General features: G+C 43.6%; 1 protein-coding gene and 1 long non-coding RNA gene across 2 annotated transcripts in view; one reads left to right on the top strand and one right to left on the bottom strand.

Moving 5' to 3' along the window:
• Positions 1-11,267, top strand: part of LOC131482786 (uncharacterized) — a 71,425-nt gene extending 60,158 nt beyond the window's left edge. Inside the window, exons 3-5 of the long non-coding RNA XR_009247281.1 lie at positions 3,135-3,361; positions 9,934-10,338; positions 11,175-11,267. This is a non-coding gene — a long non-coding RNA (uncharacterized LOC131482786). The remainder of the gene's footprint in view (positions 1-3,134; positions 3,362-9,933; positions 10,339-11,174) is intronic.
• COL1A2 (collagen type I alpha 2 chain) overlaps positions 1-18,733 on the bottom strand; it is a 35,044-nt gene that overhangs the window by 2,511 nt on the left and 13,800 nt on the right. Inside the window, exons 17-49 of the mRNA XM_004582306.4 lie at positions 18,477-18,575; positions 18,266-18,310; positions 18,072-18,170; positions 17,613-17,666; positions 17,388-17,495; positions 16,977-17,030; positions 16,784-16,882; positions 15,791-15,844; positions 15,310-15,408; positions 14,594-14,647; positions 13,839-13,892; positions 13,636-13,689; positions 13,325-13,378; positions 12,371-12,415; positions 11,161-11,259; positions 9,914-10,021; positions 9,224-9,277; positions 8,414-8,467; positions 7,655-7,708; positions 7,502-7,555; positions 7,301-7,408; positions 6,572-6,625; positions 5,713-5,766; positions 4,599-4,760; positions 3,917-4,024; positions 3,146-3,253; positions 2,704-2,757; positions 2,508-2,615; positions 2,325-2,378; positions 1,905-2,012; positions 1,355-1,408; positions 1,120-1,227; positions 533-791 (exon numbers count right to left, since the gene is read on the bottom strand). Of these exons, the coding sequence (XP_004582363.2) occupies positions 533-791; positions 1,120-1,227; positions 1,355-1,408; positions 1,905-2,012; positions 2,325-2,378; positions 2,508-2,615; positions 2,704-2,757; positions 3,146-3,253; positions 3,917-4,024; positions 4,599-4,760; positions 5,713-5,766; positions 6,572-6,625; positions 7,301-7,408; positions 7,502-7,555; positions 7,655-7,708; positions 8,414-8,467; positions 9,224-9,277; positions 9,914-10,021; positions 11,161-11,259; positions 12,371-12,415; positions 13,325-13,378; positions 13,636-13,689; positions 13,839-13,892; positions 14,594-14,647; positions 15,310-15,408; positions 15,791-15,844; positions 16,784-16,882; positions 16,977-17,030; positions 17,388-17,495; positions 17,613-17,666; positions 18,072-18,170; positions 18,266-18,310; positions 18,477-18,575 (2,734 nt within the window). The remainder of the gene's footprint in view (positions 1-532; positions 792-1,119; positions 1,228-1,354; positions 1,409-1,904; positions 2,013-2,324; positions 2,379-2,507; positions 2,616-2,703; positions 2,758-3,145; positions 3,254-3,916; positions 4,025-4,598; positions 4,761-5,712; positions 5,767-6,571; positions 6,626-7,300; positions 7,409-7,501; positions 7,556-7,654; positions 7,709-8,413; positions 8,468-9,223; positions 9,278-9,913; positions 10,022-11,160; positions 11,260-12,370; positions 12,416-13,324; positions 13,379-13,635; positions 13,690-13,838; positions 13,893-14,593; positions 14,648-15,309; positions 15,409-15,790; positions 15,845-16,783; positions 16,883-16,976; positions 17,031-17,387; positions 17,496-17,612; positions 17,667-18,071; positions 18,171-18,265; positions 18,311-18,476; positions 18,576-18,733) is intronic.

Genomic DNA, 18,733 nt, shown 5'->3' with positions numbered 1-18,733 from the left:
CAAATAAGGGTATTTACTACCATGGAAACGATAGAAGGGGCAGCTGTTAAGCCAGGTGGGTAAGATGCCAGTTGAGACGCCATGCCCCACAAGGGGATGCCTAGGTTTGAGTTCATCTTCTTGGTAATGCACACCCTGGTAGGCAAAAGTGATGGCTCAAATGATTAAGTTCCCTGCCACACATGTGGAAAACTCAGATCGAGTTTCCAGCTCCTGGACTTGGCCTGGGCCAGTTCTCACTATTACAGATATTTGGAGAGTAAACCAGTGGAAAAGACTTATTTATTTGTCTTTTAGGGATTCTCCTACCCCCCCTCCCAACTTAAAAATTTAAGAAGACTGTAAAGGAAGAAATGTATATTAAAAGAAATTTGAGAATGAGTGTCCTTTGGGAAAAAATATAACGTTGCATTATTGGAAATTATTTCCTGCAATGTAATTTCCACTGATGCATTTTCTTGTGAGCATCCATGGGAACTGATGTGGAGAAGCCTGTGAGAAGAATGAGTCTGGTTTGAGCATCTGAACCTACCACTGCTCCACTCGGGGTGGCTGAGTCTCAGGTCCCGGCAGGTGCGAGCGGGGTTCTTCCTGGAGCCTTCAGGAGTGAGGAGGGTCTCAATCTGGTTGTTGAGAGATTTCAGAGTGGCATCGACTTCATAGTCCTTGGGTCTGAGAGAAGGCGGTGAGCGAGGCTGATCAGCCCTGTAGAAGTCTCCATCATAGCCGAAGTCATAACCACCACCGCTTGCACCAGGAGGACCAGGAGGTCCGGGGGGACCTGGAGGGCCCTGCAGTCATGAAAGGGAGAGAGGGAGAGGCTCTGTGTTTGGTCACAGTGAGAGATGTCAATGGTAGCAGGCTTTTGATTGAAATTCATAAAAAAAGCATGTGCTAATAAGCAATAGTGAACCAAATTCATATGAATAAATAGCTTGTCCTGAGATCAATTGAAAGGATGAGCTTAAAAAGTCGATTATAGACAGTCTTCATACATTATTAGAAAATACACTGGAGCGTGGCTTGCTCGAGTGTGGTGTCACAGTTGTCTTGGTATGATTTGAAGAAACTCCCTTAGCTTGGTGATGCTCTTTTATCATTTCCGTAAGTTGTACTTACAGCAGGACCTTGGCTACCCTGGGAGCCTCGAACGCCAGCAGGGCCAACTGTGCCGGGATGTCCAGAGCGACCATCTTTACCAGCAGGGCCAGTGGGACCAGCAGGGCCCTAGGGAGGAAGGACACCAAGTACATGTGAGCCAGCAGAACCCTGCCAGGGAAGCCCTCCAGTAGCCTGGGCTCCCTGCATGGGCAGCCATCCTTTCAGAAGGGCTCCAACTCTCGGCTTCACTTACCCTGGGACCAGCAGGACCCACAGCACCAGGAGCACCTTGGTCACCGTGTTGACCCTGTAAGGAGAGAACAGAGAATCACACTTTCAGAATGCTTGTCAACAGGTTTGGTGGCTTTTTTTTTTTTTTTTCAAATTGAATGGAAAACTTTAGTTTCCGTGGACTCTGAATTGATAAAATTGAAAATTGAAAATGTAAAGTGGAGCTCTTTTCTCCCATTATGTCTATGTTCAATGATTTTTTTCACAAGCCATTTCAGCAGTGCAGTATTAGTCATTCCCCTAATTATGTTTATTTTCAGTGAGGTTGAAGGACATTGCTGCCAGGGGATTTTAACGTATGTTTAGTTCCATCTCCCTTAACCCTCTATTTTCCATGTTAGAATGAAAAAAAAAAAAAAAAAACCCTCACCTCTGAAGGATGGGGAGTTACCCAGAGAGTGGGATACGGCTGTGGGTGTTTTAGAACAGTAGTAGTGCAGGCCCCATGATCATGCTCAGGCCTAGAGGCCTTTGTGGTCAGCAAGCAGGTGTGCTGGCCACTTTTTACTTACAGCGAGACCAGGAAGACCCTGCAAGCCATTGTGTCCCTTTAAGCCAGGCAGACCTCTGGGACCCTTGTCACCAGGCTCTCCCTTGTCACCACGGATGCCTTGTGGGCCCTGTGAAGACATTGAAAACCAGCAGTCACTTTTCTGCAATCACTGCTTCATTCACTTACAAAGGGAAATGAAGACAAGGTCTAGACGGGCTCCCACCCCTCGACTTGAGTGGGGCTGCTGGAAAGCAGCAGTTAGGTCTGCACCGTTATTTCAAATCAATACATAGATCAAGTTGCTGGTGTCAGCTCTCAAGAAGTGCAAGTTTTTGAAAATACGAAGCTGAAGCTATGTCTCCATTCCTTTCTTGATCAGTGGTTTGAAGAGATTCCCCCAACATTTAGGTTTGCAGATAAACCTTCCCCAGGTACATACACTAGGACCTCTGGGACCAACAGCACCAACAGGACCAACAGAACCAGCAGGACCCTGCAGATTGGAGAAAAAAAAAAAAAGAAAAAGAAAAACCACAGGTCATCAGCCATGCCCAAGCTCTGACTCCCAACATGTCACAATGCAGGAAGAAGGTGGCATTAAAGGATGACTTTACACACGTACAGGTTCACCACGGTTTCCGTGTTTGCCAGTGGGGCCCACGGAGCCTTGAGGACCAGGAGCACCTGCAGCGCCAGCAGGGCCAGCGTTGCCAGGGTAACCACGCTCTCCCTACCAAAGGCAAAATGAAAAGTGAGCATCACTCTGGCTTCTATTCAATGACTTTCAAATTTACAGAAAGATGAAAAAGCATATTGACCTTGTGTCCAGGCTGACCATCACGACCTGGAGGACCATCACTCCCAGGGTTGCCCTGTAAAGACACCGTGCAAATGAAGGCCCCTGGGGAGAATGTTGCCTGTGCCCTTATGTTTTGGCTATTCTGCCTTTACTCCTAGTGCTCAATAGTGAGATCCCTTCCAGATTGTTGTAAAAAGCAGGGATGAGAACCTACTAGCCTAACTTTTATTTTAAAGGCATTTTTAATATTTGGGTCCAGTACCAAACTGTGCTAGTTAAAAGTTCATTCTTCTACCGGATTTGTTTTTGTTATTTTCAATGCTGGGACTGATCCTCACATGTAGATGTGGAAAACACATCTTGTTGAGAAACTTGGCATATGAGAACTTAGCTAAAAACACAAAATAGTACACAACAAAACCCGGCTCGATTTTATTTTGTAAACTGAAGGTTGGACTCACATCACGACCCGCTTCACCAGGAGCGCCATTGACCCCAGGACTGCCCACAGCACCGGGGGGTCCACGGGCACCAGGAGGACCAGCCATGCCAAGAGGACCAGGTTCACCCTGTCAGGGCAGAGAAGACAAGACGTTACTCTCCTGGGATGGAAGGCCAACCTCACCCTCCACAAACAGCTGTAGCCCAGAGATCCGAGTTTGAAAAGCAAAGGTAAAGTGAGTATGAATGGACAGAAAGTGGTAAGCATTTCATTGCTGTCACAGCACACACCCAGAGGGTCAGCTTGGTGTAGTTTTGGAATGTTGCTGCGCTCAAGGCAGCCATAGTTTCCCATCCAGCATTCCACAGGAAACAAATTCAATGAGGTTGATAGAGTTAATGGAAATGAAATGGTTCCTAGTTGCTGTCACATTTAAGGTTTAATAAGTTGATTCAGAACTTTCCAGTTTCATTCTTCCTCCAGGAGAAAGGATGCCAGCCCAACGTGAAATCATTGCAGAGAAGTAAATGCAATTAAAGCCTGTATCGTTAAGCATGTAGAAAGAACAAAACTCATTGTGCATAATGCTACGCTGCGTTTTTATAGTGTGTGTCTAAGTAAGGTGCTATTAAAGCTTCTGAGATAAGTGACATGTGATCTGTATAAAGAAAATCCCAGGAGTAAAAATCTTAAGTGGAGTTATTCAGTGATCAATCTGTCATATTTGAAGTGGCAGCTTTTAAGATCTTTTATTATGATAATGAGAATCAGAATGGTGTCAAACACTTACCAAAGCTCCAGCCACGCCTGGGAGACCACGTTCACCTCTGGTGCCAGGGAGACCCAGAATGCCAGGTGGACCAAGAAGACCCTGAGGACCTGGGGTGCCAGGGGGTCCCTAAATGAGAGGAGAAACACAGGGTCATGTAAGTCGATGCCAGGGGAGAGAACACAGCTGGGGTTGAGCACGGGGAGGATGAGCTGCCCTTGGTGAAGAGATGGATAGGGTGACCTCTTGGAGGTCTGTCCCTGCGTCTCTTTTCTGTAGTGATGGCAGTGAGGTTACATTTGGGCATGAAGAGATCTCTCTATATGGGTAACCTCCTCCTCCTTGAGACCCATGGCATAGCATTTCAAAAATACCTGGCTGGGAATAATGGAGCCATGGTAGGGGTGAGGGAATGTAGAGGTTTTACCATATCTATGCCAGGAAGCCAATTTCGATGTTGGCCTCCGCGGTCTGGTACAGGAGTCTTTCACTGGATGGAAAATGTGTGAATGAGGAAGGCGGCACCTTACTAAGACCTCCGTCATGTGCTCCCTGAGTACCTGCTGCAGCCATAGTGCCTCCGTGTGGTCAGATCTCCTGGCTCAGCCAAGCTACACTTGAGAGTTTGCAAATGCCACTTGGAAATTTGTGTAGGGGTTTTATCGTAATAAAAAAATATTTAAAAGAATTTGAAGTCACTTACAGCAGTACCAGCCTCTCCAGAAGGACCCTTCTCACCAGCAAAGCCAGGGGGACCAGCTGCACCTGGTTCTCCAGTTCGGCCGACTGGACCTTGGTCACCACGAGGACCACGAAGGCCTTCTTTACCAGCAGCACCAGGAGGGCCAGGAGGGCCAGTGATACCCTGTGACAAAATGTACACGGTCATTCACATTCTGTATGTGGACCTGGATGAGAGCAGCGTGGGTTCTAGATAGGAAGATGCCAGCAATGTAAGTCAACAAAATAACAACATGGCCACTTTAGGGAAATGATTGGGCTATCAAATTTTTCTTTCTTATGGAAAGAACAAACCCCATTCTTACTTTGCCAGCACTGTATCAAAGCAAATAACTGTGGCAGAGTCTAAGAAAATTGCTACAAGGAAAAGCAGTGCCTGCCACAGGTATCCCAGCATGTTGGAATGAGAACTGCGCAGTTCTAAGCCTGAACGGGACTTGGTGTTTTGTAGAATTCTGCCCATTGCCTTTCAAAGAAAGCCAGTCCTGGCATTTTGTTCATAATTGAGGAATCACATATGCTCTCAAGTAGGTTTAATCAAATGTCTATAGGGAATGAAGATTTTTGCATTATGAACCTGAGAAAGGATTCCAAGAAATCAACATTTTTGCCACCCTTCCTCCCTCCTCCAAAACCTTAACCAGAAGACTTAATCCTTGATAATTAATTAAATTCTCTTGAGTCCTGACAGAAGAATCTGAAACAGAATTAAATCAGGGGCCCAACTACCTTTAAATTCATTCAGGAACAATTATACCCTCACAACAGAGACAGAATGTTAGCCATAAAGGGTAATTAGATATAGAAATATCTGATATGTGAGTCAAACTGGTCAGCTCTTTGTTTTTAACAGTGAATTCAAACCCCCAAAGGGACCAGTGTTTGCAATGAAGAAGCCCTGTTAAACTGATGTTAGAAAATATGATTTGTGATTGTTTTGCCTCAATGGTTCAAAAAAACAAAACAAAAACAAACCATCTGAAAGCAATAGCAAATATTATCGACTGTGTTTTCATCAAGAATTTCTTAACAGCTTCCTACCAGAGGCAAAAGTAAGTGAAGGCAGATGTACTTACAGAGGGCCCGGGGGGTCCGGTCCGTCCAGCAGCACCAGGGAAACCGGTCATACCCTAAGAAGCAAGCATATTACAGTTCCATCATCAATGCCATCTTCCTTTTTGGTTCAGATGTGAATTTCTCCCTTGGAAAATCTTCACTGCACTGACCAGGGATGGGCCATAGAGTAGATAGTAGACAACGTCACAGAGGGAATTCTGCCACGTCCCTGAAGAGCTTCCTTCCCATTCATTCCCTCTGCACTTGCAATGCCCACAGTTTGCACTAAGGGTTTTTGGGTCCATTTTGAAATGCTAACATACTATCTGATCATTTCAGAATCAAGAGGATAAGATGCTGTGTCATTAGTTCACACTATCGTGTACACATAAACAACTCTTTTATGCTAAGGGCATTGATTACGTGAAGGTGTCTGCGGGGGGAGAGATGATGAGTAACCCAGAGAACGCTGTCTTTGGAAGGAGTTTGAGGGGTTCGCCCTGGGAGGCTCTGTGTCTCCAGAATCAACGGGGCATCTCTGAATGCAATGGGGGAAAACTTGTACAGGAAAAGGCGGAAAGCAGCAGGAAGTTAGAGGGGTCTCGGGAAATGTTTTACCCACTTCCCAGTTTAAACAGCATGGTGATAACCTTCACTATTCCCTCAAAGGGAAGTGGTAGTAATATTGGCTGCATGGTGTTCTAGCTGGGATTGAGCTAACATCCCATGTAGCTGGCCTTAACCTCAACGTCAGAACTGCACTATACCTTGAGTTTCCTCATCACAGTCCACATTTACCAAAACTTTGAAAAACTTTCACATTCTCTCTAATAGATTCTGAAGAAAGAAAAGTGACCCAGGTCAGTGGTAAATACTCACAGGAGGGCCTCCATCACCACGACCTCCAACAGGACCAGGAGGGCCATTTGGACCCTGAAGGCAAACAAAAGATGGGATCAAGTCACAAAACAACAGTTTTTACACATCCCACATTTGTCCTCCCAGGGATCATTTTCACATCTATCAAAAAAAAAAAAAGATGATGAATGCCATATGAAAGAAACATTCTTGCTTCAATATCACTGGCTTTGTGGAATTTTCAAACTATTACAGTAAGACAATATTAACAAAAACCTTACAAACTGTAAAGTGGTGTGCAAATGTTACATTCTTACTTTTTAAAAAAGATTATATATTTTTGTTTTCTTGAAAGGCAGAGAGAATGTTGTCCCACCTACCGGTTCACTCTACAAATGCCTTTAAGAGCTGGGATGGGGGCCAGGCCTATGCCAGGAGCCAAGAACATAATTTGAATTTTCCATGTGCAGGGACCTAACTCCCTGAGCTATCGCCCACTGCACTCCAAGATGGGCACAAATGGGATGCCAGAATCAGGAGCACAGCAGGGATCAAACCCAGGCACAAAGTGTGCCATTCCAGGTGTCTTCCCAACTACTGTGCTGAACGCCTGCCTGGCTCCCAATTTTTGAAATCAGCTATCTGGTGCTTTCTCCAAGGCATAGCAAGTAAGTGACTGATGCTGCGGAATGATGAAATCTCTTGGACAACTACTACACAGGCTGATCACTTGCAGTGAAATCAACTTACGGATGGGCCAGCTGCTCCAACAGGGCCAGTGGGACCGACAACACCATTTTCACCCTTGGGACCTTTGGTTCCTCTCTCTCCTTTAGCACCAGGTTGACCAGCAGCACCCTTTTGGAAAGGAAAAATTATGGCTATGGCATTCTCACCCTATGCCCCCACCTGGGGAGGGACTTAGAGTAACCTCTGTAATGTGATACTTACAGCGGGACCAGCAAATCCATTCGGGCCAGCGGGACCAACCTCACCACGTTCACCCTAGGTGGCAGAAAGGATTTAAACATGTTTTAGTAATGCTAGGTTCATCAGCATCTACGAGGTGTGAGGTGTGCCAGATTGACCCAGATTTCTACTCACAGGACTACCCCGAGGACCGGCAGGACCAGCAGGGCCAGCAGCACCAGCTTCACCCTATCGTGGGTCAAAGACAGGTTGTTAATTCACCTCACACAGATGCTCAAAGGACTGATTGGGAGAGAGAATGGTGGTAGATATTGGGGATGTTGTCAGAATTCGCAAATGACTTGCAAGATGTAGCTAACGCACATCTCACAGAGGAAAATTAACTGAACTCTCACTCTTCCTGCTGCATTCATTTGGGGGTTGAAGTAGTCTTGGCCATGCACACACAAAAATACTATAAATCAGTGCCCTCAAGACCTGGAGAATGGAGGAGGGGACAGTTTTAATTTTTAGATAGATAAAGTTGATCTATTTGCTCTAATCTTTGCAATGCAATAAATAAGATCTATTTGAAGTACACTGATGTGAAGTGGGCACACTAGGTATTTTTTTTCAATTTTTTTTTTTTTTTTACAATTGAAGGCTTAATGCATTAGGATATTGTTAATGAGCAACAGGGAAAGACTTTAAAACAAATGATAGGGAGTAACAATACAGATAAGATAGCTGGCACATCTATAGGAAGGGAAAGAGCTTTAAACACACAGCATTTGTTTCCTGCTGCTTTATCACAACAGCTAGGTTCTTAAATAAGTGGGCTTTATATCAAGCCATAAAAACGAATTGCTGGAGCTGTTTGAGTCTAGGGAGGGCAGGGAATTCTTGATAATGCTATCAGCTTCAAGACCCAGCTCAGTGAGAATGCACACTCACCCGGTCACCAGTGGCTCCAGCAGGACCAGGGGCGCCAACAGCACCAGGAGCACCCTACCCCGCAAAAGGAAACAAGCCTCATTAATTACTTCACACACCACCAACAGGAAACCTTGTCATTCCCATTTGCTGTATTTCTGTGAACACTGTTCCCGCACACACTGATTTGAACATGAGGAATGACACTGATGCATTTCAGTACAAACTATGGAGGCTATTGGAACTACTTTCAGGAGTGCAGTGTCCCAAGAATAGAGGTAACCGAAATGTGTAAGTAAAGGACAGGCTGGGAACTTGTGAACTCTGGACCTTCAGCTCCTGCAAAACCCCCTGGAGAAGCAGCAAAGGTAGACTTGTTTGGAACTATTAAGAATCCCCTAATTCCAAGGAAGGAAGGTTCCAAAAGTGTTACCCTGTGGGCACTCAGCTCCAGGGAGAGGATACTGATGCTGACAGCGAGGTAGGGTAATGATCCTTTTAGCAGATTATGTCTGATACTTCCAGGGTATCAACAACTTATCTTTGGGACTGCTTTTTGATAAATTACCAAGGCAGCCATCTGTGTAACTCTAGGACCTTGTTAGGGTTTGGCTTTTTTGAAATGTTAAAGGAATTATCCTCTGTGTGTGTATTTATTCTTTAATACATGCCCTATTATCATTTAAAACAACCACTGAACCCAGAGTTTTTGGTATGTATTTCAGAGTTGGCATAGTTAATATTAAGGGACTCCAAACATGATTTTTTTAAACCTCAATTCAAGTGGAATACAATATAAAAACAAAAGTGTACAAATAAAATTGTACTCACCCGAGCACCATCTCTACCAGGGTTACCAACTTCACCTCTGAGCCCGGTTTCACCCTGAAAGTATAAAGTAAGAATGACTTTGTTTTCCAACCAAATTTCTGAATCAGCATTAATCCAAAATGTTCTACAGATGATAATATAATGCCATTAGCCATTTAAGGTTTTTGGCAATGTCTTAGTTTCCTACCATTCAATTGGATGTTGAATGTGGAGAGAAAATAAAAAAGAATAATTCAAGGGCCCTTTCAGATTATTGTTAAACAGTTCCCCCCCTAATTTCCATATGCCCTCCTGGAGCATAATCAAGCAAGGTACAAATTCATGTGGACAGAATTCTAAGGCAATATCACAATGGGCTGCAGTGCCTGCTCACTCTTACGGCATAACTAATGCAGCAGCACGGTTTACAGCTGTTCAATATAGCTTCTTCCCATTAATTAGGGCAGGATGAGGCATTATTGTTAGTGGCATTAAAATGAGCCTCATGTATTACTCAACACCATCTGTTTGTATGAAGTTCCATGGTAGCAAGGAATTTTGCCAGATTAGTGAGTTCAGAAATGCGTAGGTGTGAGGTGGCACGGGGAAATGGATATAGATATCAAGATGCTACCAGGACACCTGCCAACAGGTGTTAAAACCCTGGACCCCCTTGGGCTAGAGTTCATGAACAATAAGTATTATGGGTACCTTTTCTCCCTTGCCTCCAGGAATGCCAGCAGCACCCCTCTCTCCTGGGAGGCCACCAGGCCCAGATGCACCAGCATTGCCCGGAGCACCAACCGCACCAGGTTCACCCTTGAATCAAACACATGTGAAATCAATTATTTCAGTTGCAAAAGAAGAAAAATGATGGATCAACCTCTCGAAGAATTCCAATTTAGACATTTAATAGATAGCATTCTTGCCTGTTCAGGGACACAAAATAGGGCTATTGAAAGGAGGAAGAATGTTATAGAGAAAAATGTTATTAATGATACAGTAACTAAAGTAAAGAGGGGAGTGGGAGTAGGTGACAGTGGCTCCTCCACCCAGTCCTCTTAAGAAGGAAAGACAGCTGCCGAGAAGAAGACAGGACAATGGGGAACAAACATTGCCCACAAACATTTTCAAGGGTAAGTCTCATTCCATACAGGAAACATGAAAAGAGACCAGAACAATTGGGGAGATGTTTGCGTTTTAATCTTGTGAAGAGTGGAGACTATATATTCCATTTTTCCGTGAGATTCTATGATTCTATACACTTAAAAGTTGTTGGCCAGCTTCAGAAATGAATAGATCCCTTGGTAAGAACTACCGCACAAACTCATTTATTTTTCTATTTCCTCTCTGCTTTTTATCTTATTTCCCCCAATAATATTCTTTCATACATTCAATTTTTTGTATTTGTTAAACCTTGAAGGTTAACAAGCAGAAGTAACACAAGTGCTCTCTTTTTGTTGTCATTAATTTGTTTTTCCAGAATACTTAATTCCTTCTATTTCAAAATCTAAGCCATGAATTCCATTTTGGAACACAAGTTTCAGACACTTATTTTGCAGCAGATGTAGGGTCCAGTTAATTTTCATCAATCCTCACATCATATTTTTAAAAATATTACTCTATAGAATGAGAATTTGAGAGGGTAAAAAGCTGTTCTTTAGGAATAATGTCCAAAGGTGTATATTTGTTGATCAAAACAAAAGCATACACAGTGACAAAAGAAAGGGTCAAGGCCCATTCTAATTAACTTTTTATTTGAAGAACACTGAAATATCCTCTACCCTTGGTTTTCTTTCGGATAATTTGGATCCACTGGAATCTGATTACTACTTACTGCGGTGGCAATCGTCACAGAAGTGAAAATAAATAAAAATCTGAAAAATTATTCTTCTATTGCAGAGGGTAACTCATTATAGGGTATCTAGGTCAAGCCAGCAATCCATACAAAGTTTTACCTTGTTTCCGTCAGGCCCTGGAGGTCCAGAAGGACCCCGGCTCCCAATAGGACCAGGAGGACCAGCAGCACCGCTCTCCCCAGGAGGACCGCGCTCCCCCTGGAAAAGATGAAGAGAAGCATGGCAGTGTTGATCACCTTCAGAGACACTTTGGGCACACATGACAGAGTTCACACTTAGTCATCTAGTGCCAGTTCTGCCACAGATCAGCAAGGAAAAATTTCTTCTATTCTCAATTTCTTATAAAATGGAGGGATGAGATGAGACAATTTCTGAAGTCTCACTCAGTTCTGATGTTCTGAGCTCCAAAATTTGTTGTTTCCAGACTATAACATCCAACTTTTGGAATTTACTTCCTTTGTTTTTCACTTCTGTGATAGGTCCATAGGTTTAAAAACCCATCAGTTCTACACAGTACTCAGTGGAAAAGACAGGTACTTCAGCTGACTGGCAAGTCCAGGAATAGAAGATTAGATTCATGTTTAGGCTTCCTTTATTTAATTTCATGTGATAATAATATAGCAGTAATGTTAAACCAAGGGTATATGTGTGTATGTTATATATATATATAATACATTTATATGTGTTTATTTATCTCTACTCATCTATCCATCTATCTAAATATCTACTGATTAAATCTAAATATCACAAGATCATAGCATTCTACAGCCTAAAGTATTTATCAATAGATCTACATTGTGGTCATTTCTAAGGAACTTATTATAATTTGGTTTTATGGTACAATTGTTTTGTTGGACACTGCATGTGTAACTGATATGGTACGTATTATTGATATAATGGAATATTTAGGAGAAAATTAACCATTTTGGTAATGTTGATATCCACAAATACATTCTATTCTATTCTTCTTTAAAATGTTATACTCATGAATTTAGCTGTAAACTTAGGACATCCATGAACAATGTAAAAATCGACTTTAGACCTGAATACAGGTGCTATTGTTCTCCTTGACTCAAGCAAAACCACTGTCATAAATAATCCTACTTGTTCATATAAATCACTGACTGTAATAGGTGTGTTAATCTATATGTGCTTCTTTTGAAGAAATATGAACAAGTGGGCAAAAAGTCTACCATCAACTTAGATACCTAACACTTGACGGACATCGTAAATGGCTTTAAATGGAAAACATTACTAATTTAAAAAGACATTTCTGGAATCTTAGAAAAATTGATTAAACAGCACTTACTCTAGCACCAGCGGGACCAGGGAGGCCAAATTCACCAGGGAGACCCTAGGCAAAACATGAGCATAAAGGAAGCATGAAATCTCTAGATTCACTTAGGATTGGGATATTTGAAAGATTTTTCAAAGAGTGAAATAAAGCTGGGTAAGCTCTTAAGTGCACAGACTAATAAGAATAAAACTTTTGGTTGTGAATGGAAAAAAAAAAAAAAAGAAAAATCCCATTGCTATTCAGTCTAAAACCTGGTATCAGAATATTTAGGTTCCCTGTGATTTCAGTCATTGCTTTTTAAAAAGTGACAAAACAGACTCTCTCCTTTAGTGATATGATAAACAACAATGAACAAAATCAGACATGGGCTATTCTTAGCTCTCTGACAGACTGACTACTTAATAGAAATGATCACATTCTCTACATTACCTAGTTAATTGTATACCCAAGTGTATCTCTTTCATTGCTGACCAGCTGTCTCCCTAATGTGCCCCACAGTTGACAAGAGAGGGCAGGCTACAGAATGTAACTAAATTGAAGCACATTCATCACAATTACAGAGAAAATGGCTCAGAACTCATGTCCTGATTGTGGAGAGCGGTGTCATGTCTGAATGCCAGGAAAAACATTAAAAGCACTTTTTCAGGGTCTAGTTTGATGGAAAATCAGCGCATTCACTTTTTTACCATGGGAAAGAAAATAATTTGTGTTTTAATATCATCAAGAACAAAACAACAAAAGAAGGCTATCACATGAAATATTCATTGGTGGATTTTTACTTCCATAATGCGATGATTTGTTCCATCCGTAAACTCATTCTGTCCATCAACATCCACATTTGAAGATGTTACCATCAATACTTGGATTCTGAAATATTCTTTCATATAAGATTATTGCCCTGCTGTAGGGTCTTCAATAGGGGAAGTCTCAAGTTCAGATACATTTGCTCCCAGCTGCTTTACTTACCCTTTCTCCTGGCTTGCCAACCTCACCAGCTGGACCCGAGGGGCCAGGCAGACCCTAGATGAAAGAAATGCAAGTCTCAGCCTGGTAGGCTATCTTTAGGGGATCTGAGAATAATCTGGGTGGGAACGAGGTCTTCTTCATATCAGCATGATGACTATTGCATGTCAGACAAACATTATACACAGTTTGCTTGAAAAACTGCACCCTGCTTGCTGCAGCTCATGTCTGCAGGGCAGTGGAGGCATAGGGAATGATGGGAGAGCAGGATGAGCTGACCAAAAGCAATGTGCGCCATGTCGTAGGGGACCTACCTGGAAGCCTGGGGGACCGGCAGGACCCTGTTCACCTTTTCCACCTTGCACACCCTGAAAGTGACGGGAAAGACAACATAAACATCAAGGTAGGCCAATGGTGCTACTTAACTCTATAAAGGGGCTCACAAAGAGAGATGGCTATTTTGCTGGCCAACAAGCCTCCTAGAGCAGGAGAGCACAGACCTGGACTGAATACCCACCTGTGGTCCAGGAGGGCCCTGAGCACCATTGTTTCCGTCAGGACCTGGAGCACCCTAGAAAGGATTACCACAGAGTCTCATGGTTATTAGAACCCAGGCAGTTTAAGAATCACCAAAGCATCTTTTAGGTCACTTCCTCATAACAAATGTATCATCTCAGCATGAATTAAACTCATCATGGGGTTTTTATGGGTCTACTAACTTTATTTATTTTTATCTATTTGAGACACAGAGTTCCTGTCTACTGATGAATTCTCCGGATGTCCAGGAGCTGAGAACTCAGTCCTTGTGGGTGATACTGAGCCATCTCGTATTGCCTCCCAGGGTATACCTCGGCAGGAAGCTGGACTCAAGCCTGAGGCCAGGACTTGAATATAGGCACTCCAACACGGGACACTGGCATCCCATGCTAGATCCTAACTTCCGTGCCACATGCCCACCCTGTCTAACTTTTGGTACAGCTCAGAGGAAGTCCATGGACAGCCAGGAATGCTGGGCTACATATTCATGCCCCTTTCATCACACAAAGAGTACATTAAAAACCAAATGTTTCTATACATGTTTTTGACTTAACATACATTCTAATTTGTCATGACTTACTGCCTTAAAAGTGTGGTTGAAAGAAAGATATTGTACGATGATAAAAGGACCTTTGGGGATGCCATCTTGGAAAGACCAAAATAGAATGGTAATCCTACGGCCTCCAGACATGAGCATTTCTCACGTGACTAGATCTGTACACAAGCAGCACTTACCCGAGCACCAGCAAGACCGGGATGGCCCTTGTCACCGCTTTTTCCAGCATCACCCTACAATAAAAATGAAAAATTCAAGAATAACAGTACAGCAAATGTCAAATTATCTATTGAAATTTGGAAGTGTTCCTATATTGCTTGCTTTTGAGATTGCTAGTTCTTCAATTCTGTTCTCTAAGGCACAATCCAGCTATACAGAAAAACTGCACCCATGGATGTAGGAGCCAGCGTTTCGGCAGGCAAGACTATACTGGAAGTATTTTTTTTTTTTTTTAATGTATTTGAGAGCAAAGTGACAGAAAGAGAGGGAGGGAGAGAGAGAAAAGAGAGATGGACTCCCATCTACCAGTTGACTCAAATGCCTATAAATGCCAGGGTTGGCTCAGGCCGAAGCCAAGAGCTGGAAACTTAGTCCAAGTCTCTTTTCTGGGTGGTGGGAACCTGACCACCTGTGCCACTACCTACTGCCTCCCAGACTGTATATAAGCATGAAGCCGGATTTGAGGAAAGAGCCAGGACTCGAACGCAGACCCTCTGACCTGTGATGTGAGTATCCCAACCATTATCTTGACTGCTAGGTAGAGGTAGAGGGTTTTAAGTGGCCTGCAGGTCTGCTGTGTGAGGTAGACTGGATTTAGCAGCAGGGAGAAACACTAGAGTTTTGGTGAAATGTGGCGCAAGTATGCTGTGGGAGAGGTAGTGGTGATGATTCTTACACTGGGGCCTTTGGGTCCAGGGAATCCGATGTTACCAGGCTCTCCTCTTGCTCCAGCGGGGCCAATTGGACCAGGCCTGCCATCAATACCAGGGAGGCCCTGAAATCAAGAGTTTAAAATTCACTTGGTGTCAACATCCATGAAGCTGCCATGGATGAAACAGGGAAGTTTTCTGCATGCATGGAATCCATTTTCCTTTTGCATGTAGGATGTCAGGACACACATGGCCAATTCAGTCTCGTGTGAGCAGCTTCCCCTCCCCCTCCCCTGCTTTTCCATACCCTTGTCACCTGCTTCTATTCCTCTGCTTTCAGGCCTGTGTTCATTTGGACTCTATAATTACGATTACTTGGGGTCCCTGGATGATGTATGTGGCTGATATTTATTTTTAATATATTCACATATAAACAAGCCACAAAGTAGACCTGATAAGAGTACAGTAAGTGCCCTTGAAATATAATGGAAAATGAGCAATACGTACCACAGGCCCTTCTTTACCGGCTGGGCCAACGTTTCCAGGGGAGCCGGGAAGACCCTGTTTAAAAAAAAAAAAAAGGATGTTTTCACAATGCCTCTTCGACTCACCCACTCGAGGCTCAAATGAATTGAAATATCACAAAAGCGCTTTCGCCCACATTCTGAGTGTTGCCTAGGGTAAAACATTAGGGATATTAGCTGCCAGGCTGGATGGGTGAAAAGAGCTCTGAAATTTTTCTTCCTCCTATTTTTTTTTTTTTGTGCTTTTTCTTCTGTTGAATGTTAGTGTAACTGACTTATTTACAGATATCCCAGGAAAGCATTAACCAACATACTATATGGGCAAAATGTGTCATGCTATTTACTTCATAATAGAAAAACTAATACTTTTAGTAAGCAATTTCCAAGGTGTATTTTTTTTATTGCTATATTTGCTGTCCCTATTACTTGTTTATGGTACAATTACAGTCGCTATTCACCCATAAGAGATAATGGAGGCAAGAAGAAATTACTCCATTGCTATGGATTAGAGTGCCTACAGAACCAAAGGTCATTTCTCCATAGCTAGTGTGATGTGGAATACATTATAGCATTTTGTGACTGCTGAAAAAAACAGGCTTCACTTATGAATCTAATAAACTAATAATGTATAGCCCTAATACATTTCATGAACACCTTATATAAAATTCACAAATTAAGATATAAAAATTCATGCTGATAGAAGAGCCAGCCGAATTTGGATATAATAAAATAGATCTATTCTCCCCAAAACTTCATAGTCATTTTCTCAAATAACAAATAGGAAATTTCTGAACTAGCTAAATTTGTAAAAAATATCTCCTGGGCTTTGGTAAAATCAAATTTAAAAAAAACATGGTTAGCAGGCCTACTAACACATTTACTTTTTATGCCTGTATTGTTATCGTCAGTCTGAACCAGTGCTTTAAGGAAGGATGTTGTGACGATATGTCCTGCTCAGAACGGGTCTGGAACTTACTCTGGGTCCCACGAGACCAGGCTCCCCAGGACGACCGGAATCTCCATTGGGGCCTCGGACTCCAGCAGGGCCAGTTGAACCACGGCTACCAGGAGGGCCCTGTTAGAACAGAGTAGGGTTATGGAGGAGGATGCTGCAACCAGTGGTGACAGGCAGCAACTGGAGTATCTAGTCCCTGTGTAGGGCAGCTTACCATCACACCAGCTCTGCCATCAGCACCGGGAAGGCCGCGAGAACCAGGACTACCCTGCCAGAAAGCACAAGCAGCAGAAGGGAATTAGACAGACCCTTGAAGCTGATGAGGCAGAGCTTATCAGAACCCGGCATGATCTCCTGCAGGGGAAATGCTGATACAAACTGGGCCAGAAACACTTCCCCCACCCCCCAAGGAATGCCCGTTGAGTTTCACATAAAAGTAGGTCAACAGGGTTTCCAGATCCATTTCGTAACATTCCAATTGGAGAGCCACAGATTTCTTAAAACAGATGGAAAGCAGATGCTGCCTTCATGCAGAAAAGGCACTGCACAATGTTAGACAACTTTCAACGAAGGCACGTGGGCTTCTGCTGTGTCGGATGTGAGGCTGTGAGGCTGTGGAACTCACCCTCAGCCCGGGAGGTCCTGGGGGGCCTGCAGAGCCAGGTTCTCCAGTGCTACCTCTCTTTCCTTCTTCTCCACTGGGCCCAGGGGGACCTTGGGGACCAGCAGAACCCTGTTCAATGAGAAGATCAAAGCAGAAGGCAGTAGAAAAGTGTTATCTCATATCCAGCTAAGGCCCTCTTTTGGAATCATTGCAATGACTTGAATTTGTGATAATAGAGCTACTTACAGGCTCACCCTTGTTACCACTCTCTCCTTTGGAGCCGGCTGGACCAGGCTCACCCTAGGATGCAACACAAAACAGTAGTCAAACAGCATGTGGTTGGCAAGACTTCCCCGCAGACAAATATCTCAGGATATTTATGGATCAAGATAAAGAGAACCTGGGTTCTCGAAGAAATGGGTCCAGTATATATATGGACATCTCCCAGGGATGGGATAGTCTTGGTTGAAGGGACAAGACAGATAATGTGGAATTTGGCTTGTTCATTTTTGAGTCAAGTTCTGAGATGGCAGGCATATATGTATCCACTTCCAGAAAAAAAAAAAAAAAATCCAAGCTAAAAGTGTGAAAGAAGGAAAAAAAGTAGGAATGCTAAAACTACAAGAGGAAGTCTAGACAGTGATATAATGACAACGGAGCTGGTAGCTCAGATGAGGAAAGCTCCAGCTGGGATCCACGACTTACAACAAGTCCTCGGGCACCAGTAGCTCCAGCAGCACCCACAGGGCCAGGGAGACCACGAGGGCCAGGGAGACCAGGAGCCCCAGCGACACCAGGAAGGCCCTGTGAAGGGAAAGGCAGCATGGTCCGTCACCAGGCACTCAGGATACGGCCTCCACACCCCAGCCAGTCCGTTTCAGCCGCCCAGCTCTACTCACAGCTGCACCCTTGGCACCAGTAAGGCCGTTTGTTCCAGGGTTACCCTGAGAAAAGGGGAAGGAGGTCGTCAGTTGTAACATTTTTGTTTTCAACCTTGCTTTTCAGTTTTCTTATTCCCTTTATCCTCAGCCCCACTCCCCCCACCACTGCTGCTGCTGTGTGTGTGTGTTTTCCTACCCAGTAAAGTTAACGACAACAAAGGCCACTTACAGGAGGTCCAACAGGGCCAGAAACACCTGGAAGACCCACTTCACCACGGGGACCCGCAGGGCCAGAAGGGCCAGGGTTACCAACAGGTCCAATTTCACCCTGAAAGAGGAAGTACCATGAAGGGATACGCCAGCAGCCGGTGGAACAACATATTTTTGTTACTGGGACAACAAACTCTACCCTGAAATCTCCTCATAATGCAAGCATGTCCTCTATCTGATTTGTTTTTACAGATTTGGGGTTGATTTATATTCGTT

This window comes from Ochotona princeps, chromosome 20 (assembly GCF_030435755.1).
Source record: "Ochotona princeps isolate mOchPri1 chromosome 20, mOchPri1.hap1, whole genome shotgun sequence".
Taxonomy (NCBI): Eukaryota; Metazoa; Chordata; class Mammalia; order Lagomorpha; family Ochotonidae; genus Ochotona; species Ochotona princeps.
The sequence above is the reverse complement of the archived record's forward strand: the minus strand, read 5'-3'. Positions and strand labels throughout refer to the sequence as shown.